This window comes from Plecotus auritus (assembly GCF_963455305.1).
Source record: "Plecotus auritus genome assembly, chromosome: 6".
NCBI lineage: Eukaryota > Metazoa > Chordata > Mammalia > Chiroptera > Vespertilionidae > Plecotus > Plecotus auritus.
In genome coordinates this window covers 201,275-222,985 of record NC_137773.1, presented here as the reverse complement: position 1 = coordinate 222,985, position 21,711 = coordinate 201,275, and the positions used below count along the sequence as shown (strand labels likewise).

The window sequence follows — 21,711 nt, the reverse complement described above, 5'->3', positions numbered from 1 at the left end:
GATCGTGCTACTGTTCTCTCTGCCTTGAAGGCTCCAAATTGTCTCAAAGTTGCTCCCTCTCAAAGGCGCCTCCCTGACCACCCGACTCCTTTTCTGGAAGAGTGTATGCTCGGGGCGCAGTGCAGACACCGGCTCAGTGTGGGGGTGGCCGTAATGTTGTGTTTGTGGAAGGAACGAGGGGGCATTTCCAAAAGCAACCCTCTGAGCCGGCTGTTACCCAGGGGAGGTCGCTGAGGTTCCAAGGTGCTAAACAGCTCCCGGTTACACAGCCCTGCGGCTGGGGGCACGTGAGACCCCAGGCTCTGCCCGTCCTCCACCCGCACCCGCTTGGCTCTGCCGTGTAGGTGTGACTCCGGTCCGAGCAACACGGCATTGTAGACGTTCGAGTAGCCATACTAAACAAGGGAGACCCAAACGGGAAGTTAATTGCAATCATATAGTTTATTTATCTCAATGGTATCACCCTCACGCGGTTCATATGAAAATTACCAACGAGACACGTTACGCTCTTTACCTTCCTATGAAGTCGGCGGAGGCCGTGGGCTTTACCCGTGGAGCATCCCGGCCTGGGGCAACCCACCGTCCAGGCCTAGCCTTCACTAGTGCCCGTGACACGGATCTTCATTCACAAAACAGTTACAAATCAGTTCTGGGTTTTCAATATATATATATTTTTATTGATTTCAGAAAGGAAGGGAGAGGGAGAGAAACATCAAGGATGAGAGAGAATCATGGATCGGTTGCCTCCTGCACTCCCCCTACTGGGGATCCAGCCCACAACCCGGGCCTGAGCCCTGGTTGGAATCGAACCGTGACCTCCGGGTTCATACATAGGTTGATGCTCAACCACGGAGCCACGCCCATCAGGCATTCTGGGGTATTTTAAACTTCCTTTCTGTTTGTAAGTTTTGGAAATAAAATAAAAATAATAGGGAGTTAAAAACAACCCCGAGAATGGCTCCCCTGCTTGCTGGCGGCTTCTCCCTTTCTGGGGAGCCTGGACTAGTCACAGGGCCCGGGGCCCCGAGATGATGACTTAATTAACGCCTGCCTGGGCACTTTTGATCTTCAAGGAGTGGTGCCCACTCGGCTGAGGCTGCTGCTGTGTTAATTGCCCTGAACCGAGAAAGCCTTGCCAGAGATAAAGGGCACCGAGGGGTTTCATCATGACAAATTGTTCCGAAATCCGCTCTGGCACCAGCGGGGGCCTGGGTTTGGACGCCCAGCTGGCCCCCACCTGCACAGCTGGGTGCCGGCAGCTGTGCCCTGCCTGTGTGCCCAGGGGCATGTGCCCTGCGGAGGCAGTGGTGCATGCAGGGTCTCCATTTTCCAGATGAGAGAACTAAGACGTGGGGCAGCGGGGCCTGGGTGTGGCCCCTCCCCATTCCCCTCTGGACCAGGGATCAGGTGGGCATGGGCCCCAGGACTGCGGGCGACTCTCCCCGTGACAGCACCCTTCACGATCCTGCGGGGAGCTGCAGGACTGATCCTGCGGGGAGCTGCAGGACCAATGCACCCGAGTGACCTCGGCACATCACCAGTCTGGGCAGAGCAGCAGGGACCACGGGAGCTGGTGCCCAGGGAGGGGGCCCCTCATCAGTTCTGGGACCGTCTGGAAAGTGGGTTTCAGGGTGACCGTGGGCTGAGCACCACCAGGCGCTGGGCTCTCTGGCAGTTCTCACCTGAGGACATTTTCCCATCGATCTTCCCGAGAGAAGGAAAGACAGACACATCCATCTGAAACACATCGATTGGCTGCCTCCTGCACCGAGGTACACGCCCTTGACTGGAATCGAACCCAGGACTCTTCGGTCCATAGGCCGACACTCTATCCACTGAGCAAAACCAGCCAGGGCTCTGACAGCCCTTAATAAAGGCACCTTGCCCTTCTCCAGCCCTGCCTGGCTCTGAGGTGGACCAGGCCTTCCTGACCCTCCCTGGGTCCCGGGAGGGGCCTCCAGGGGCGGGTGCCCAGCCAGTCATCTCAGCTGTGTGGTGGCCTCTCGCCACCTATTTGGAGCACCTGACTCACCTTAATTACGGGCCTTGGGCATGTCGGGCAAGGCTGGGCTCCCGAGATAGCTCCGGAGGCGGGTGGGCACCCCCTGCCCGGGTGCACCTTCCCTCCCACCAGCAGCTCCCCAGCCTGGGGACCCCTGCCCCCCCCCCTTCCACCAGGTCTCTCCTGCTGGCCTCCCGACACACACCTTTGGCCTGAGTTTTCCTGGGTCCCCGCCCACGGAACCCGGAACCGGGCCTTGGCTTCCTCCTACTCAAGTATGTTTAGCCTTGTTATCAAATGTTTGCAGCGATCCGTGCGAACCTCACGGGCTGAGGGAAACTCCGTTCCCGGCGGAAAGCAGGACGAGACCACGCCTAACCTGTGGAGAACACCCAGGGGGTGGGGCGGGCTGGGCAGGTGTGGTGCCCCCCCCCCCCGCAACAGTCAGGCTGCAGATGTCCCCTCAGCCGAGCATCCCACAACCACCTCCCCACACAGCCCCAGCTCCAGGTGCTGGAGCCTGAATAGGGGGTGCTGAGGAGGAACCAAGGTCCGGGAGGAAGGGGCGTGCAGGAGTGGTTCTCCCCAGGTCACCTCTTGGTCCAGTCAGTCCTCCATCTCCATTTCCAGTTCTCAAAACAGCTGCTGCCAGTTCCTTCTGAGGACCGGGGAGGGTGGGGTGGGCTGGGTGCTGGGGTCCCCGTCTCACCCCAGGGCAGGCCTTGGTGCTGCGACCCGTGTGGTGCCCCAACACCCCCAGGCGGCTGTCGCGTGGCTGCGGAAGTTTTTGCCACCCTCCCGAAGCCACAGCCGCTGTTGTGGTGGTCGCTATGACGACGCGAGCGGGTTTTATTTTTAATAGCGGCTTGAGATTAGAGGGAGGGAGGGAGGGAGGGAGGCCCGCCTGCTCCCCCCAAAGCTTTCCAGCCTGGGGCAGGCTTGACCCTGCTCCCCTTCCCGCTCTGGTCTGAGATGATCCGTGCCCCCAGATCTCCCTGCTGGCCCCAAATTGGAACAGGGTGTCCCTGAAGTGCCAGGCGCTCAGGGGGCATGGACCCCCACGAGCGGATCCCGTGCAGCGCCCTTTTCTCCCTCGTTTCCACCCCTGGTACCAAGCCGGCTCCTTTAATAACCCCAGGGAATGTCCTGGGCCCTGCCTGCCCAATACCAGGGTCTCAGCTGCGTGGTGCGGCCACTCTCGGATGTGTGGGCATCAGACGGCTCCCACCGGCTCCAGCCAGAGGCCTGGCAGCGGTGTCTGCCTGCTTTCCAGAAACTTCCAGGGGCCTCTCTCTCCGAAGCTATAGGAGGTCCCACCTGGACAGACAAGGTTGGCTTTCACGTGCTCCTCCCGGTCTCCAAGTTGCCCTGCTTCTGCCTGGGTCCCCCATCCCGCCTCTCCATGGGCTGCGGGGCTGCAGGGCCCCGTGTTGTGGGGAGGCCGCAGGGGCGTGAAGGCCTCTGGAAGGAACGTCCACCGAGGTCCTCTGCTCTGGGAACCGCTGGGGAAGCTCCCCACCCCCAGGATCTGGGAGACGGCAAGCGCCCCGAAGCCCCTCCGGACTCGGCCTTTGAAATGCCAGGGGCGGCCCAGGCCGGGAGGAAAGCGGGCGGCGCCTTCACTGCCTGGGCTGGGGGTGGTCTGCCAGCCGCCAGGGCCCTGGCTCTATGGCTTTGGGGTCGCTTGCCCCGCACTATCCGTGCTCTGGCCCTGAACTCGTCTCCCGCTCGAGGGACGAGCACTGGCGGGCGACGGGGTCGACGCCGGGGTTCCTAACCCACCTGGTCGAGGAGGGTGAGTCCTCCAGGTCCGGGCGCACCCACCCTTCGGGGAGGCAAGCGGTCCAGCCGCGCACAGGCCTCGGCTCCCCGCTGGTGCTGCCCCCGCACCGCCGCATCGCGCCCAGGCGGGAGGTGGCGCTCTGTGCGCCCCGCGGATCCGTCGTCCGAGGCCCACACTCTCTCAGGGGGTTCCCGACGAGCGGCTCCCTTCTTTCCCTTCCCCACCATCCCCTCGAGTTCCCGGCTCAGGCCGCGGCCCGGCCTTCCACGCAGGAGTGGGGACTTGGGGGACCCTGCAGCCCCCGGGCGCTCCCGCACCTCGGGATGTGGGTGGAGGCTCCGCACTCAGACGCCCCAGGCATCGGGTCGTGGGCTGGGGCGCGTGGCCGCCACCAGGTGAGTGCCCAGCAGCGCCACGAACCCCGCCCCACTTTCCACCACGGCCTCACTCCCCTCCTTTTATGGCGAGGGGGAGGGGACCCTGGGTCCCAACGTGGAGAGGCCGGAGCGCCGCGCGGGGCGGCCTGCTTTTGCCCTTTTTGGCGTCGCAGCTCCGGCGCTGCCCTCGGCTGCCGCTGGGGCCGAGGCGAGTCGGCTTCTGCGCGGCCTCCTCCCTCCCGGCCGGTACCGCAGGACCGCAGCGGGCGCTGGGGGTGGGCGAGGCCGCGGGAGGGGCGCGGCCCCCGCGGCTGTGCTCGGAGCGGGCGCGAGGTTTGGATGGGTTTTCCTGCCCGCGTGAGCTTGTGTGTGTGCTCCGTGCGGCGGCGGCCGGGCCCGTGCGGCCCCCGCGTGCTTCCGAGGTGCGGGTCCCGGGCCTGGAATCCGGGGGAGGCGGGAGGGAGGGGGCGGGGGAGGGGCGCGGCGGCGGCGCTATAACCCCCTCCCGCCGCCGGCCGGCTCCACACGCGCGCCCCGAGGAGCCCGCACCACTCCCGCGAGCCGGGCCTGCCTGCGCCTGTCCCTCTGCCGGTGGCGGCTGCTGCCCGGCTCGGTCCTGCGCCCGCCCTCAGGCCCCCGCGGCGAGGCCCCGTGCGGCCGGCGGCTGCTGCCCGGCTCGGGCCGGCGGAGGGCGGAGCACGGCGCGGAGCCGAGGGCGCGCCGCGGAGGGGCGCACGCAGGCCGCCGGGCCGCGCTGTGCTGGGCCGCGCCGTGCCCGGCCTGGCGGCGGCGGCGGCGGCGGCGGCGCCGAAAAGAGGCCGGAGGCGAGCGCGGGGCCGACGGTGGGCGCGCAGGGCCGCCCGCAGCCCGCAGAGCGCGCGAGCCCGAGGCCGAGTCTGGCCGGGCGTCCAGACAGGTGATGGGTGGTGCGGCGGCGGCTCCGGCCTCGCTCCGGGCTCCCTCCCGGGGCTGATGCCCGCAAACGTGCAGAATTCCCGGCCAGGTCGCTCCTAAAGCTGCGCCCGGGAGCGAGCGCGGCGGCGGCGGCCAGCACCGGGGACACACCAAGGAAGAAGCCCAGCCCCCGCCCTCCGCCCCTTCCGTCCCCACCCCCTACCGGCGGCCCAGGAGGATCCCGGCGCGACGGGCGCGCACTCCTGCTCCTCCTCCTCGCCGCGCTGCCTCCTCTGCACTCGCTGCTCGCGCCGGGCGCGCTCCGCCTGCTCGCAGCTCCGCGCCACCCTCCGGGCCGCGCTCCCTGAGGGATGGTACTGAATCTCGCCGCCACAGGAGCCCGGCTGGAGTGCCCGCCCCGCGGCCTCGCCTCCTCGCCGAGCCGCCAGCGCCTCGGGACGCGATGAGGACCTGGGCTTGCCTGCTGCTCCTCGGCTGCGGATACCTCGCCCATGCCCTGGCCGAGGTAGGTGCCACCCCGCCCCGTACCCTCTGACTGCCGGGCGCACGCCCCCTGCAGTCGCCCGCGGCCGGGGCGCCCCTGGCTCGGCTCTGCAGGGCGCGTTTTGATTTCTGTTGGGTGCTCGGTTTTTAAATTTTCCCAACTGGGTTCTATTTTCCGCCCGAGTGGTGCTGGTGAGTTTCCAGCGTGTGGCGTCGCTCTGCCGAGGAGGGACGAGTGGCGGCAGGGTGGACGAGTGGGGAGAAACTTCGGGGGGCGCGGGCTTCTCTCCGGGGAGGGAACCCGGGCGCGGCGGGCAATGCAGTGTCGGGGTGCGGGGACCGAGGAAGGGGGTGTGTGTGAGCCGGTGGAGCCGGGGAGGGGGAAGAGCGGCCGGTAAGCAGGTAGGGGCCCCCGGCGGTCCGGGTGGGCAGCGCGGAGCCGCAGCTCCGGGTACCCGTGGGCCAAGCCTGGCTGAGCGGCTGGGCCGGCGCAGTCCCGCCCGCCTGGGCCTGCTTACAGGTGGCTGAGCAGGGCGAGCCGGGCCGGCGCCCGCGCCCGCCCTGAGCTGGCGTCTTTCCCCCACCCCTCGCCCCCATCTCCAATCCCGAATCCCAGGAGCTCGCTGTGATAAATGACTCTCTCCAGACCCCCGTCGTGGGAACTTAGTGCCCGAGACCCCCAGGAACCCCCCAGTCCCTTTAAAAATCGGGACGGAGTCGGGAGGCCGAGCGGTGGGGGTTGTCTGGGCAGGGACCCGGGAGCCGCCGGAGGTAGAGATTTAACCCTCACATCCCTGCAGCTTCCCCCGGCCGCCGGCTGGATTTGGGGCGTCCTCGTCGGCGCTAGGGCCGCTGCTGGGCCGGAGCGGGTGGGGCGCGTGAGTGTGTGTGTGTGGGTGTGTGTGCGTGTGGGAGCCGCAGACCCTCTCCCCCGCAGGGTCGCCGGGGTTCCGGGGGTGAAATCCAAGCCCCGGCTGGATTAAAGTGTTAGGGCTGCCGTGACTCCCGTCGCCCATCCGTGACGCATTTCAACTTGAGCTTCTGCATGTTGATTTCACTCCTGAATCAGAAACTCCCGGGCCCCGCGCGGCACCCAGGCCGCCTGTAACTGACACCCCACGCGGAGGGGCTGGAATCCGGGGTGGGGGGGGGGTCTTTGGTTTGAAAATTTAAAGGCGGGGCGGGCTTTTTTTTTTTTTTTTTTTTGCAGAGGGCAGACATGGATGGGGACGGGTAATTTGGGGTCTCCCTCAGCCCCATCCCCGACCTCTGGCTTCACGGCCAGGGCGGGGGTCGGGTGGCCTCTTGTGCGAGGTGCTCACGTGGGGCGGGGCCGGGAGCTGTCTGGGGCGGGGGCCGCGCGCTCGGGGCGGGGGCCGGGGGCCGCCCGGGCTGACCGTGTGGCTCTGCTTGCAGGAGGCCGAGATCCCCCGCGAGGTGATCGAGCGGCTGGCGCACAGTCAGATCCACAGCATCCGGGACCTCCAGCGACTCCTGGAGATAGACTCCGTAGGTAAATCGCGCCCCTTCCCTCGCGCGCGGGGAGGGCGCGGGGAGTGAGTGCGCCCCGCGAGGCCTCCTGCGTTCGGGTTCGGGCCGCCTCCCGCGCTCGGGCCGGGCGCCCGGAGGAGCGCACCGAAAGGTCAGAATCCAATCCCGGGCCATAAAAGCCCAGGCGGATGAGTCAGGAGTTTCTCTTCCAATCACCACTTTCTCTCCCGCCGCGCCGCGGGCTGCGCGCTCGCCCGGAGGTTGTTTTTGCCTTTAAGGAACTTGCCGCGTGTGTCACCGAGAGTTCAGCCACACAGAGGGCGCCGGTGCCCGGCCAGGTGCGCCTGCCTGGGGCCTGCCCTCCAGCTGGGAGGCGGGGTGGGCGCCGGCCCAGGCCCCGGGCTCACAGCCCTGGAGGTGGACCGGGGCCAGGGGTGCAGGCTGGGCGGGTGACCCGGGCGGGGGTCCCTTTGCGTCCCCAAGAACTTGCCCCACGCCTGCCCGAGGCTGCGCTTTTCTGCTTGCTGGAGGCCTTGTCTTCTCTGTTTTCACAAGGCAATAAAAAGGTGCGCCCGGGACAGACACATCTGGTGTTTGGGGACTATTTCGGGGCTGGCCCTTGGGCGCTGGAGCCCAGCCACGGCAGACACGTTGATTTGTGAGGCGGACAGGACACGCTCTGGGGTCTGGACCGGGGCGCAGGTCGGGACCCGGGGTGGCTGGTGAAGGGGAACAGGGGGCGTTGGGTGGCTTTGCCGGGGTGTGGGCCAGAGAGGGCCGGTCCAGGAGGAAGACACGTGTCTATCGTGAGAACAACACGCCTATCAGTCTGCTGTGGAGTGAAACAGGAGGACAGTGAAAGCAGCAGGAGGTTGGGGGAGGTGGGCGGGAGACTCGGGGAAGATCTCTCTGGAAAGAGGTGGGTGGGTGTGGGGGCATGGAGGGCAGTCCCCTGGTCCCGCCATTTGGAAATTTGTACCTAATTGCGGTGGAGAGGCCTGCACTGTTTTCATTTCGTGCCAAGACCGTCCTCCAGCGGGGCCGGCGGTGTCTGTGTCTCCTGACCCAGGAAATCCTTTGGCCTGGCGGATCCTTATCGGCAGGGGTAGGGTTTCACTGGGAGATCAGAGCTGGGCTGGGGGGGAGTGTTATCTCTCCTTGATGTGTAGCCCCGGGGAGAAGGGTTTGTTTTGGGGGAGCCAGGGAGGCGGGTCCCTGTGGATTTGGGGGTGGGGTGGGGAAGACTGCCTCCCAGAGAGAGCTCCCCAGCTTTCTTTTTTCTTGTTCTGGCTCGAGGAAGGGAAGGCCTGAGGAGCCGGGGTCCCTGCGGGAGGGCTGTGGGACGCCCAGGAAATGGGCCATCGACTCTCTGCAGGGCCCATTCTTATTCCGGTGTCTGCAGCCCCGCCTCCCTGCCCCCACCATGAATGCCTTGCTGGTGGCTTTCCTGCGGGGGGGGGGGGGGGGGGGCTCCAGGCCCAGAGCCTCTGGGGGAGAGGGGTCGGGATTCACCAGTCAGTTCTTGGCTGGTTTCGAATTGCCCCTCATAAAAAGCCCAGGGCTCCCCTCCCCCCGACCCCCCAAGGAGCGGGGGTGGCTCACCTGCCCTGGCCTACCTGTCTGACTTTTGTGCAGGAGATTTGGGTGAGAGGAGAGCAGAGCCTCCCTTGCTCGCTATCTCACCCCAGGGGGTCCTTTGTGACCCACCCCCCCAAGGATTTACCCTGGTCTCCTCCCCTTCCTCAGACCTGGAAGCTGGAAAGCAGAGAAGACCATGGCCTCTGGCTGAGCACAGGGGTTGCACCTGTTGCTTCTAGAGCTCGCGGGGGGGGGGGGGGGGTTCCCCCAACCCCTGTTCCTGCCCAGAGCGGAGAGGGGCCACAGCGGGGCTGCTGGGAAGGCTGGAAGCAGCTGTGGAGGATCAGGCTGCCCTCCCGGCCATTGCCAGCCCCCCCCCCCCCCGGGGTCAGTGGGGAGGGGCTGGGTGCCGAGAAACCCCTCCACCCGGCGGGGGGGCGTGTTTCCAAGTTGACCCCAGCGGGAGGCCAAACCCCAGAAATGAGAACTGAGTGTTTTTGAACGGAGTGGCTCCTCCCTCCTGTGCACGGAGCTTTGTGATTGGAGTGTGGGGTTGGGGGCTCCTCCCCGTGACGGGGCTGCAGTCCCATTTCACAGGTGAGAACAGCCTGCAGCTACGGGAGGTGTGGTTGGAGGCCCTGAGGCACAGGGTCCCCTCACTGAGCCTGTGAATTCCATTCCGAGTGTGCGGGAGACGGGGCTCGACTTCCCGTGTGCGTGCGTGTGTGCGCGTGTGCCTGTGTGTGTGTGTGCGTGTGTGTGTGTGTGTGTGTGTGTGTGTGCGTGTGTGCCTGTGTGTGTGTGTGTGTGTGTGTGTGTGTGTGTGGAGTGTGGGGCCTGTTTGTCCAGGCCCCGGGAGCTTTGTTCTGAGCTGTCTGGCCCAGTGCCCGCGGGTCATTGAGTAAGCGATACATAGAGATCCCATCTCGGGCCATTAACTCTGCTCCAGGACTGAAGGCCTGGGGACTCCTTTGCTGTGCCTGAAAGACAAAGGGAGACAGGTTACCTGTCCCCGGAGCAGAGCGGGCAGCCCTCTCTGAGTCACCAGCGGGAGGGAGGCCGCTCCCGGGCCCGCAGTCCGGCGGGTGTGCTGACCGCCCATCGTGATGGGTGGAGGGTGGGCTTGCGTGACCAGAAGCCATTTCTGCCGTCCCTTCTCCAAAGCTGGGTCGGATTTCTGCGGCGGTGGGTGAGCGGGGAGGCCCGTCATCTGTTTATTGGGCTGGAGGAGGCCTGGGGGGAGGCGAGGGCCGAGGGACACCGGGTCCTGTCAGATGTGTCCCTCTTTGTCACGCCTCCTCGTGGGCCTCAGTAGGCCCAGAGAGGTGCGGTGCCCCCAGTACACACGGTGGGGGGGGGCCTGCATGTTGAGGTCAGAGGTCAGCAGTCAGCGCCAGGCTGTGGGAAGGCGTCGGGAACGGTGCTGAGCGCTGAATCCTCTTTCCGCCGAGAGTGGACCGGCTGCTCTCTGCTCTCCAGTTCAGCGATAGCGAGTGGGCCACCACGGGCCGTGACTCATAAACGTCCCTCTTTTCGTGAAAGAGGGCTTCTTGGAACCGTTGGTTGATGGGAAATTCTTCCAGCATGAGTACTTCTGTTCTGATCTTATTTTGGGTCTCAAAAAAACAGTGGTCGTGGGACATTGAGTCATTTTAAGTGAAAAGTTGGGTTCCGCTCAGACTTCAGAAGAGCGCGTCCCTTGCCCTTGGCCCCGTGGGCACGGTGCTCGTTCTTGGTTTAGAACGAGTGGGCAGTGTCCCGGCCTCGTGGGGCCAGGGTGTGCCTGGCGGGCGAGGAGGGGCAGACCGGGATCTGTGTGCAGCTGCTGGAGCTTCTGGCTACGGCACGGCTTCTCAGGACCCCGACTTCTCAGGACCCCGACTTCTCAGGACCCCGACTTCTCAGGACCCCGGCCCCTGGGCATCACTGGGAGGCGGGGGTGGAGGGAGAAGTGGCAAAGCCCCCCTGCTGGGTCTGGGCAAAGGCAGGAAGGCAGCTGACCCACCTTTTCCCTCATTCCTATGAGACCTGGGGGCCCTGGGGAGGAGAGGCTGGGGGGAGTGTGTTTGGGGGGCTCTCGCCAGCCCGGGGGAGCAGGGTCCAGTTCTGATTGGAGCTCTGCCCCCCCCCACCCCCACAGTGTGCTTTGGGACCCTTAGGGACTTGGGGGCCGAGGCCTTTTCTTCCTGCAAGTGCCTGCATCTGTCAGTCACCCCACTCAGTCCTGCCGCTGTTCCCCGCTCCGCTCCGTGGGGGCTCGCTCCCCTCTCGTTTCTTGGGGGGTCTCCCCCTCAGTGGACTTGCTTCGGGAACAGTGGGGTTTGCTGTCAGCCCACTGTCTGGCCCTGTCTCCAACGCCTCCGAGGCTAGGACCCTCCGTGAGGGTCGGGTGACGGGGTGCGGGGGGGGGGGGGGGAGAGACGCGGGCACGTCCAGCAGCACCCGCCTGGCTGTCCTCCGTTCAGCCCCTTCCCAGGGGCCGTCTGGGAGGTGGGCCCAGCTGGAAGCAACTAGCCTGTGGGTTCTGGGTCTGTGGACCCAGAGGGCCGCCTTGGGCTTCCCTACCTGGGCATCCTTGGAGGAGGCGCCATAGGGGACACCCTGCCCTTCCCACAAGTCCACAGCTTTGCCGCGCACTGCGGTGAGGGCTCCACACGTGGGGGACTCAGGGCAGGCTTTGTGGGGTCGGTGGGGTGCCGGGCAGCTGAGAGTCTTTCACACCCCGCACATCCCGACACTCCCCATGTGGGATGGACGTCTCCCAGGGCACCCTCTGTCTTGGGGAGTGAGGGTGGGGCTGAGCTGCAGGAGTGCCGTGGTCGGGCCTGGGGGGTCGCTGGTCACCGAGTCTTCTTTGTGCCTTTAGGGGTCGAGGATGCTCTGGAAAGCAGCCTGAGGGTCCACGGGGGCCGCGCCTCCAAGCACACCCCCGAGAAGGAGAAGCGCCCCGTGCCCGTTCGGAGGAAGAGAAGCATTGGTGAGCGAGGGGCTGGGGGCTGCGGGGGCCGGACAGGGGCCCCAAGGCAGCTTCCCTCCTTCCTCCTTCCAACAAAGGCCCAGCCTGCTCAGGGGCCCCTCCCTGCTGCAGGGGTGTCTCCCTGCCCAGCCCGACCCTGCCTGCCTGCCGAGAGCCCCTGGAGAGGGAGCCGTCATAAATTCCTGAAGTGCCGGTCTTGTTGGGGCCTGCTCCCGGGAGGCCGCGCTGGGAGACGCGAGTTTCATTTCCAGTTCGTCATGCGGATCCTGGCTGCGCAGAGGCCCCTTCGTGCCCCCCACCCCCCACCCCCCACTCCCTGCTCGGCTCCTGGGGCTCCACCTCGGCCTGGGTTTGGGGATGTTGGTTCTTGTCCGTCTCACAGAGCAGCCCAGGTCTGCTCGCTTTGGAGCCTGGCGGGGCTCTGCACCTTCCTGCCCTGGGGCTCGGTCGGGGCTGTGGCCTATCCCGCCCCACGCCATCGGGCTGCCTGCTCCCCCGGCTGCGGCCTGTGGGCCCTGCCTGGCCTTGGGCAGGTGACCCCCACCCCAGCTTTAGGTCCCTCCGAGGTGGGTCTTGTGGCTTCTGCTGCTGAGCATGGCGTGTGGGTGTGACTCCTGGTCCAGGTAGACAGGCCCTCCCCGGTGATATGCGCTGTGTTGTGACCACGTAGGTCACGTCCTTGCAGCAGCCGGACTCCCTGGAGGGTTCGGGGCCCATCCAGCCCGGGAGGGGCCTCCTTGAGGAAAATAAGGAGGGGCCTCTCCTGGCTCCACCCCCAGCCCATCTGGTCAGGTTCCCCGGGACCCTCTCACCCGGTGGTGCTGGGAGTGCAGGGCTTCTCTCGGGGGACAGCAGTTGGGTGGCTTATTCTCGGGGCGCAGGTCCCTGCTGGGTCTCCCAGGCTCCCCCAGGTCTTCCCGCCCGTGTGAGGAGGGGTGTGGCAGCTGACACGGGGTGGAGGCAGAGGATGGTCCTCCGTCTGCAGGGTGGCGCCCCCTCCGTGCTGGCCGCTGGGCTTGTGCGGGCCCGGGGTGTGCGAGTGGGTGCTGGGGCCGTGGTGGGCCCCGCACGCTGGGGAGCCTCCTTCCAGCTCCGGCCCTGGGGTCCCGGGGGCCCCGAGTGTTGCTGGGAGGCAGCTTCGGTGGGTGGTCACAGACCCTGCTGGCCGGGTTCCCGGGGCACGTGTCTGGGGCCCAGGGGTGGGTTTCTCGTCTGTCGGTCCCACCCCGGTGTCCTGTCCGTAAGGCTTCGGGCTGGCCTGTGGACCATGCAAGGAGCACAGAGCAGAAAGAACCAGGTCCTCCTTGGGGGGCTCGGGGGCTGGGTGTCCGGGCCTGGCTTGGTCCATGTCCCTCCCTGCTGTGCAGGCCGTGTCCTTCCCCTGGGTTCTCCCCATGGGGCCCTCGAGCCCCCGCTCACCCTGGGACAGCTCAGCGACCCCCTGTGGGGTGTTCGGACCCTGGGGCTGTGACACATGTCCCATTGGAGGAAGCAGCAGCTGCACGCCTGGTCGCCCCGGGCCCAGCCCCAGCCCCAGCCCCAGCCCCAGCTCCCGGAGGGGCTGCAGCCCTGGCTGGAGCGGGGCGGGGTCAGTAGGCAGGCATGGCCTCCACCCTCACCAGGCTCTCCCCCTGCAGAGGAAGCCGTGCCCGCCGTCTGCAAGACCAGGACGGTCATTTACGAGATACCTCGGAGCCAGGTGGACCCCACGTCCGCCAACTTCCTGATCTGGCCCCCGTGCGTGGAGGTGAAGCGCTGCACCGGCTGCTGCAACACCAGCAGCGTCAAGTGCCAGCCGTCCCGCGTGCACCACCGCAGCGTCAAGGTGAGCCCGCGCCACGGCCACCCCGCGGCACCCACAGAGCTGGGGGGGCACCCGCACCGGGGAGGCGGGGCCGTGCAGGCCATGGGTCTCGTCTCCTGCTCCGGATGGGTGTCTGGCGTCCCCTGCATGACAGGAAACCGTCGGGAGGAAAAGTCTTCCTTCACGTAGGCACCTGGGTGGGGGCCGGGGTGCTTGGCAGGTGGGGTTGGGTCCCTCAGCCTGCAGGGACCCTCAAGCCTCTCCCCGGGACACGTGGGACAGGAAGGGGCTGTTGGGGTGGCCCCTGGGCATGTTGCCTGTCAATTGGGGAGGGCACCCCCCTTTCATGGTGTCGATGGAGTGTTTCTCTGGGAGGGTCCTTCTGGGGGTGCTGCAAGGCCAAGCCTCCCCTTGTTTCAGGAGGGACAGGTGGCTGGGGTGACTCACTGGGAGCCCTCTTCTCCCTCAGGCTGGGCTGGCCGAGGTGCCCTCCAGGGCAGCACTGGGGGCGGGGGCAGCGGGGGGTGCAGGAAGGTCACGTAGGAGTTCCTTGTGCTTCCCACCTGAGTCCTGGGGGCGGAATTCTGCTTCTTCAGGTCACCCCGGGTGGCCAACGGCTGGCAGCTCCTCTTGGGACCTGGGTCCTCCCTCCGCCTGCACTAACCTCATCTGTAAAGTGGGTCTGAAGCTGGGCAACCGGGTGTCTGGGCTGGGAGCCCTAGAGAGCCAGCCCTTTAGGAAGGAGAGCATTGAAGGGAGGCTTGGGGGCGCCTCCTGGCTTCTCGGGGGTGAGGCTGAGGCTGTGACGCCCGTGGGCCCCCCCGTCTAGGCCCCTGGGTGTGGGTCCTTCCTGGGCAGCAGGCCTGCGCCCCCGCTGAGCCTCCCTGGCAGGTGCGCCCACCCTCCTGGGCGGAAGGGGTCAGTCGGGGTGTGTAGAACTCATTCCTTGACTACGTGTTACTTCGAGCCCTCGGTGCCCTGCGGCCCAGCTCCTGACGTCGGCCCCGCCTCCGTGTGAGGTGCGGGGGGAACTTCCTCAGGGAGGACCCGGTCTCGGCCGGCCAGCTGTCACACAAGAAGGCCCTTTAGACCCAAACCTGGGCCTCCCTGGCCTCGGGGACCAGGGCTCTGCCCCGCGCGGAAGCTGAGGTAGCACATTCCACGCCCGGGGCCCACGGCCACACGGAAGGTGCTCCCGGTCCTGGCTCAGACACCCGGCAGCAGGGAGGGTGGCAGCAGCAGAGTGGGTGTGTGGGGCTGGCCCTCCCGGGAGGGCGCGTCTCTGCCTGGGGCTCAGGGCGGGTGGCGGGGCTGGACCGGGGCCTCCCCCTCGGGCCTTCATTGCCCCAACGGGGTCACGGTCAGCCCAGGAGGGGCGGGGGACTCCATCCTGCAGCTGGTTCCGCCCGCGCCCTGCCCTGCTCTGCCCTGCCCACCCTTGGAGGGCTGGCAGGAAAACATCCGGGCCAGACACTGGGGTTCTGGCTGGAAGGGGACAAAAGGTCAGTGGGAACAGGGGGCCATTGTGAGGGGGCCGATCCGCTCCGTTCGGGTGGAGGCGCAGAGCGGGCCCTGGGCACCCAGGCCGAGGCCGAGGCCTGGATGGGCTGGGGGCAGGTGGGAGTCCTGGCGGGGATGGCTCCTCCCTGGTTTTCTGCCTTTCCCAGCCTTTTGAGTCACAAAGGCCTCTTACAAACGGAGATAACAGTCGGGCTGGGCGTGGCCACCCCCTGAGGCCCAGGAGAGTGAACTTGGCCAAAGCCTGCCCACGGAGCCCAGGCCCTGGGTGTCTGGACATGCTGGGGTCGAAGGCCAGTGCCCTACGCTCATCTCTATGAGGTCACAGGTGTGGGCCTGGAGCAGGGCTCCCCCCTCCTCGGGGACCTGGCCCCCCTCCCCTGTAGCAGCATCTGGAAGCAGGGGCCCCAGACCCCCCACAGGCCCCCCAGACCCCCACAGGCCCCCCAGGGTAGGCAGGGACAGCCTGCCCTCAGAGGTGGGCTGGGGTTGGGGGCCGACTTCCCTGAGCGGGGCCTGCTGTGGTCAGTGCTTGCTGTCCGCTCTCTGACGGGCTTCCCTGAGGAGCATGTCCTCCTTGGCTGCCCGTGTGGCCGGCCCCGGGCCCTGTCCCCCAGGTCCAAGCCTCGGGGTCAGGACGGTGGCGGCCAGGACTCCGGTGGTGTGCCCAGTGGCTCAGGCTCCGCCCCGAGCAGAGGCCGCGGTGGGTCAGGGTGAAGGAGCTGCTGGGAGCCCCTCTCCTGGGAGGGAACGGTGGATTGGGGCTCCCGTTTTGTCTGAGGGCCGCCTGTGGGCACGGACCAAAGCCCTTCAGTAATGAGCTCGGGCTGCCCTCGGCTCCAGCGGCTGGACCCAGCTCTGCCTGCTGGACTCTCTGAAGGCAGGGCGCGTGGTACCCCTGTGGGGCCCGGGGCCGGCCTCTGCATCCTGTGGACCGAGTTGGGGGCACTTTGGGACCTCATGGCTGTATGGGTCCAGCTTAGAGCCTGGGGGCGAAGGTCTCCAGCGAGAGCCTCCGAGGCCCTGGTGGGCAGGGATGCCCTGAGCTTGTGTGGGGACAGACCTAGCGGCCAGGGAGACCAACAGCTTGGGCTTGGGAAGCTGGCCATGGCCCCAGGGGCACTGCCCATCAGACCCAGGAGCCTCTGGGGTTGGCTTCGGTCCTGGATGGCTGTGGAGCCGGGCTGGGACACGGGAATGCGGTGCCTGGGACTGCGGTTTCCGGAGCCGTCACACCCGAGGGGACGGCCTTCCTCCAGTTAGGACGTCCCCTGGTTAAGGACCGGCTCGGGGCCCCTGCTGTTTCCCGGTCCAGGCCTCCTCCTAGCAAAGGAAAAAGCCTTGTCTGCTGCCTCAGTTTCCTCGTCTGTAAAGTGGGCGTGCTTGAGCCCTCGGTGGCTGTGAGCCTTACAGGGACTTGCACGAAGAGCTTGGTCAGTGCTGGGTGTCACGGAGGGTGCTCTGCCCTGACTCTGCCTGTCAGTCAGGACACAACCTGGTGGCGTCCCCTGCAGGGCGTGGCTCTCCCCAGTCCTCCTGGGGGCGTCCTGCTTCACGGCAGTGCCTCCTGGGGAGCGGCAGGAGCGCAAGCCTCCCCTGTGTAGAGGGGGTGGCGTCCCCGCTGGATTCTGGGGTGCATTTGCCTGTGGTTCATTACACGGGCACCCTCAACAGTGGGGAGTTGGGTGTTTGTTTTTAAGGTGCAGCCCAGACACCAAGATGCAAAGAAAGGGGGAAGGGAGGAGGGACATGGGGACCCCACGTGGGCTCCAGTGTGGGTCTGGGGCTGAGGTTACGGGAACGGGGGTCCCTGGGGCGTAGATGTCTGGTTCTGTGGGCCTGGCTGGTGTGAAGGATGCTTCTGAGAATTTAACATTCACAGCATGTTCTTGGGGGGAACTGTGCCGTTTCCTTCCTGGACAGAGGTGCGGGCGTCCGGAACACGAGCAGGCCCAGAGCAGGTGCATCGTAAATCGCTGCTTGTTTCTCTCCGATAAGAACGGGCCACGGGAAGTGGTCAGTGTTGTGTGTGCGCTTTGCCAGGGGCCTGGCCGGAGGTGTTTCTGGAATGTGCACCCCTCCTCCCCTGCCCCGTGGTGGAGCACGCCTTGCCCCACTATGCCCAGGAGTCTGGGGGTCTCGGGGTCTCGGGGTCTCGGCTGAGCTGGGTCCCGGAGTCAGCCCCACAGAGGAAACTGGGTGAGGCCCGGGAGCAAGAGGCCCTGCTCGCCAAGGCTCCCCCCGTAATAACCAGGTGCCCGTTGGGGAGCGCTGCCCTTTGCCCAGATGCACCTAAAACACCTTCCCTCACCACCACTCTTCCCACCCCTCTCACCCCCCACCCAGCTCCCACTTTGAAGCACATCCTTTAGGCCCACTGGCACGCATGTGGGGTTTATTTTTTATTTTTTAAATATATTTTTATTGATTTCAGAGAGGAAGGGAGAGAGAGAGAGAAACATCCATGATGAGAGAGAATCATGGATCAGCTGCCTCCTGCACACCCACTCCTGGGGATGGAGCCCTCAACCCAGGCACGCGCCCTTGACCGGAATCGAATCTGGGACCCTTCAGTCTGCAGGCCGACGCTCTCTCCACTGAGCCACACTGCCAGGGCTCTGAGGTTTATTTTAAGTAAAATGGGACCAGACCACAAACACTGTCCGAAGCTTGTTTTAACTCCCGCCTTTCCACTGGGAGGAGTTTGGAGGTCGGAGGTCGGAGGTGGAGGAGAGGCGCCCTCCTGGCTCACGCTGGGTCTGTCTCGGCAGGTGGCCAAGGTGGAGTACGTCAGGAAGAAGCCAAAGTTAAAGGAAGTGCAGGTCCGGCTGGAGGAGCACCTGGAGTGTACGTGCACGCCCTCCGGCCCGAGCCCGGACTTCCGCGAGGAGGAGACGGGTGAGCCAGCCCCTCCCTGCTCTCCCCCTGCCTAGGGCTCTGGGGCCGAGCTGAGCAGGGTCCCGGGGGCCGTGGGATCTGGCTGCTGTGAGCTCCGTCAGACGCGTGCTGACCAACCGGCATGCCCCGGGGACCTGCTGGGGCGGATTCTGCCACCGTGGGCCTCGGCGGGGATGGGTCGAGCTGTGTGGCTCGGCAGGAGAGGGTCAGGCTGCAGTGAGGGGGTGGGGTGGGGTGTGCGTTCTAAGTCTCTGGCCCTGGTGGGTCGGCCGGTGCTGGGCCGCTGGCTGCAGCGTTGCTGGGGGGCGGGGCGGGGGGGTCCTGGCCTCCCCTGCGGACAGGCTGCCCAGCGGCGGTGCGGCGCCCAGGGGGCGGGGCGGTCCTGGCCTCTCCTGCGGACAGGCTGCCCAGCGGCGGTGCGGCACCCAGGGGGCCAGGAGGTCGTGTGGCGCTGATGGGTTAGGTTTCCTCCAGGAGACAAGCCGCTGGGGTGCTCCTTACTCAGTGCCCGCCGCCGGACGGCCCTCTCTCAGGCCCGCTCACCCTCCCTGCCCTTCTGTTGACAGGAAGGCGTAGGGAGTCAGGTAGGAAGCGGAAAAGGAAAAGGTTAAAACCCACCTAACCAGCCAACCAGGTAGGAGCTGTGGCTGGTCGGGCCACGTCCCGCGGGGGAGGCGCGGCGGCTGATCACAGGGCTAATCACGGCACGGAGAGGCCGCGGCCGCGATGATTGGCCGTGATTGGCCGTGATTGATGGGCCGTGATTGATGGGCCGCGATGATTGGCCGTGATTGGCCGTGATTGATTGGCCGTGATTGATGGGCCGTGATTGATGGGCCGTGATTGCTCCGCGAGCTTGGTGTCCAGCTGGGCTGTGGGTCCCCTGCTCCCGTCCCCGATGCCTCTCCTCCTGCCACACGGAAGGAAGCCTCACCCACGGCCCTTCTGCCCGGAGGCCTGCTCTGGCTCCAGTCTTTTCCGTGACGGGGCAAAGGCGTCTCCTGAGTGGAGTGATGGGGGTTTCCTGGCAGCACTGGGTCAGCTCAGGCAGGTCACTTGCTCCATTTGACAGGTGAGCACGCTGAGGCTGATAGACACTGCAGGTGAGGGTTGCCGGAGGCTGAGGAGGTCTTTTAAGGGAGACGTTGGTGCCTCGTGGAGAGACAGGGAGACCAGAGCGTGCGAAGGGGTCGCGAGGTATCAGCAGGGACCCTCTTCTGTCCAGGACCGGTGCTGTCCATCCTCAGAGGTGCCTCCTGGCCCAAAATGGCTGCTAAAGCTCCAGAAATCACATCCACACTCCAGGCTGAAAGAACGAGTAAGGTGGGAAGGAGAAATCTCACCCAGGGGCTCGCTTTGATTGCGTCGGCCATCCCTCAGCAGCAAGGGAACCTGGGAAATAGAGTCTTTCAGAGACGCATACTGCTTGCCGGGAGAAAATGGGGTCTGGGCAGCCGGGGTCAGCATGGAGGAGGCGGATTCAAGCCTTCCTGGTGTTGGCCTGTTCGGCTCTGGAGAGCCTGGTCCTTCCTCTGGCCCGTGACATCCAAGACAAATAGTGGGGAGAGGAATTCCTGGAGACAGGTGTCTGCGGGAGGCAGTGCGGCTGCAGAAAGCTGTCGGGCAGGAGCTCTTGAGGCCTGTGGGCCAGGTGCACTCGTGAGGAGTCTTGGGGAGGAAAGGCCCCAGGGTGTGGTGCAGGGGCTGTCTGAGCCTCTAGTCCAGGCGTCCTCAAACTACGGCCCGCGGGCCACATGCGGCCCGCCGAGGACATGGATCCAGCCCGCCGGGGGCCGCTGCCTGTCCTGCTTAGCAGCCGACGCGTCCCGGGCCCGCAGTGCGCATAGGAATTTGTTCATAGTTTTTTTTTTTAAACTATAGTCTGGCCCTCCCACGGTCTGAGGGACAGTGAACTGGCCCCCTGTTTAAAAAGTTTGAGGACCCCTGCTCTAGTCTATAGGCCACGGGCCAGCTGCCGACAGACCCTAACGTGAGAGGCAGGTGTCCTGTGTTCGGGCTCTGGGCCTGGGTGAGGTACAGGTGTTGGAAGGAGCAGTGGACAGGTGAGGTAGCTGGGGTGAGCTGCTCTCGGCTCGGAGCTCAGCGTAGATCGGCCTGGTCAGAGACCCCTTCTGTCTGGCGGGTGGTATCCGTCCTCAGCGTTGCCTCGTGGCCCAGTGTGGCTGCCAGAGCTCCAGGAATCACATCACGCCCTCGCTGGAAGAAAGAGGAAGGTGAGGAGAAAGACGGAAGAACCCGCTGGGGCCTCGCTTCCCCTGTGTGTGCAGGGGGAGAGTGGGGCTTACTCTCAAGGGTCTTTGTTCTGTGAGATCCTGCGAGCCTCGTCCCAGCTCTGGTCAGGATGTGCAGGACGGGTAATGAGCCCGAGGGTGTTTGGAATACTTCACAAAACCGTCCAACGCTGAGACTTGCCGCTGTGTGTGTGCACATGTGTGCGCACGCGTGCGCACGCGTGTGCCTGTTCAGGTGTGCGTGCCCTCGGTGGGGTTGAGCGTTCCCTCACGGCGTGTGCTCGTGGGCCCGCCTCTCAGTGTCTTTCTCTCCCTCTCCCTGCAGATGTGAGGTGAGGATAAGCCAGCGGCCCTTTCCCGGGACACGGATGTACATGGCGTGTTACATTCCTGAACCTACTATGTACGGTGCTTACTGCCAGCGCGCGGTCTTTGTTCTCCTCCGTGAAAAACTGCCTCCACGCGCACCCTGGAGAACAAAGAGACAGTATACGTTTGTTTAATGTGACATCAAAGCAAGTATTGTAGCACTGGGTGAGCCGGTCAGAGCTTCCTTGTCCAAACCAGAGCGCGCGCAGAACCCGAGCGGCTCCGACATGCTTCACCAGCCGCGGGGACGGAGGGCGCCTGCGGACGGCAGCGGCGGACGCCACGCGGATGGACGTCTGTCCGGGGGTCACAGGTGCTTTGCCGAGGACACGGTGGGCCTGCTCTTTGCGGAGGACGGGCCGGCGCCGCGGCGGCACGGGGCACGGGAGCCTGAGAGCCGCGTCTCCTTGCTGTAGTGTTTAAGTCTATACCGAACTTCCTGAGAGCCTTAAGTGGGTTTGTTTTTTTTTTTGTTTTTTTTTTTTTTACACCATAAAGTGATTATTAAGCTTTCCTTTTTACTCTTTGCCTAGCTTTTTTTTTTTTTTTTTTTTAAATTATCTCTTGGATGACATGACACCGGTAACACCAGGCCGCTGTAACCGTCGGGACAGCGAGACGGTCTCTTTCCTAGCAGGACGCGAACGAATGAGATGTATTCAAATAAACATGGTATACCCGCCTATGCATCACGTCCTAGGTGTTTCTGGCTGTACGTGCATTTGCTTTTTAATTTAAGCCATGTCGAGAGAACTATGCGTGAACCAATCAGACGCTGCCCGCCTCCCATCCCCAGCGCTCCTGCCCTGGGCGTGGCCGGGGGAGGCGGCTCCCCCACCCCCACTGCCCGTGTCTGGACACAACCCAAATCCTTTATTTTTGGTAAGATGTTACGCTTTCCGTGTACTCAAGAGAAACGTGTGTGTGTTGTTTTTCGTTTTCGTTTTGTAAAGGTGACGTTTGTATTTTTATCTAATATTACCAGTTTTATATACCTGAGAGCCTGTTACGTTCTTTGTTGTTTTTGTTTTTTTGTTTTTTTTTTTTTAACCAAAAGGGAAAGAAAAACACACCAACAAAAACCATACACATGACACGCATTTCGTGGTCACGTTTTCTCTAGGTGGGTAACGGAGTCCTGGTTTCATCTCTGGTCTCGGCCCGTGGTGGCTGCCGGGGCTCCTGGGAGGGGAGGTCACACACAGCCTCTGGGCCCGGGGTGTCCCTGGCTGGCTCCCAACAGCCAGAACTTGGGGTGCAGCCT

The 21,711-nt window shown here is 65.0% G+C and overlaps 1 protein-coding gene and 1 long non-coding RNA gene across 8 annotated transcripts; one reads left to right on the top strand and one right to left on the bottom strand.

The window, feature by feature from the left end:
* Positions 1–600: 600 nt before the first annotated feature.
* Positions 601–3,902, bottom strand: LOC308249894. 5 transcript variants are annotated; one of them, XR_013960789.1, is made up of 4 exons: positions 3,785–3,902; positions 2,208–3,319; positions 1,683–1,762; positions 601–895 (listed from the first exon to the last, which is right to left on the bottom strand). It is a non-coding gene; the product is annotated as an uncharacterized lncRNA (long non-coding RNA). The 5 variants fall into 5 exon arrangements; XR_013960791.1 differs by having other exon boundaries at positions 1,683–1,737; XR_013960788.1 differs by having other exon boundaries at positions 601–1,762.
* PDGFA (platelet derived growth factor subunit A) lies at positions 3,863–21,445 on the top strand. 3 transcript variants are annotated; one of them, XM_080671950.1, is made up of 6 exons: positions 3,863–4,180; positions 6,977–7,073; positions 11,496–11,606; positions 13,244–13,431; positions 17,700–17,826; positions 18,393–20,395. In XM_080671950.1, exons 1-6 carry the CDS (start codon positions 4,109–4,111, stop codon positions 18,446–18,448), a joined length of 651 nt encoding a protein of 216 aa, XP_080528076.1. In that variant the 5' UTR covers positions 3,863–4,108; the 3' UTR covers positions 18,449–20,395. The 3 variants fall into 3 exon arrangements, with proteins under 3 accessions (XP_080528076.1, XP_080528075.1, XP_080528074.1); XM_080671949.1 differs by lacking the exon at positions 3,863–4,180 and adding an exon at positions 4,753–5,582; XM_080671948.1 differs by lacking the exons at positions 3,863–4,180; positions 18,393–20,395 and adding exons at positions 4,775–5,582; positions 20,404–21,445.
* Positions 21,446–21,711: the final 266 nt, after the last annotated feature.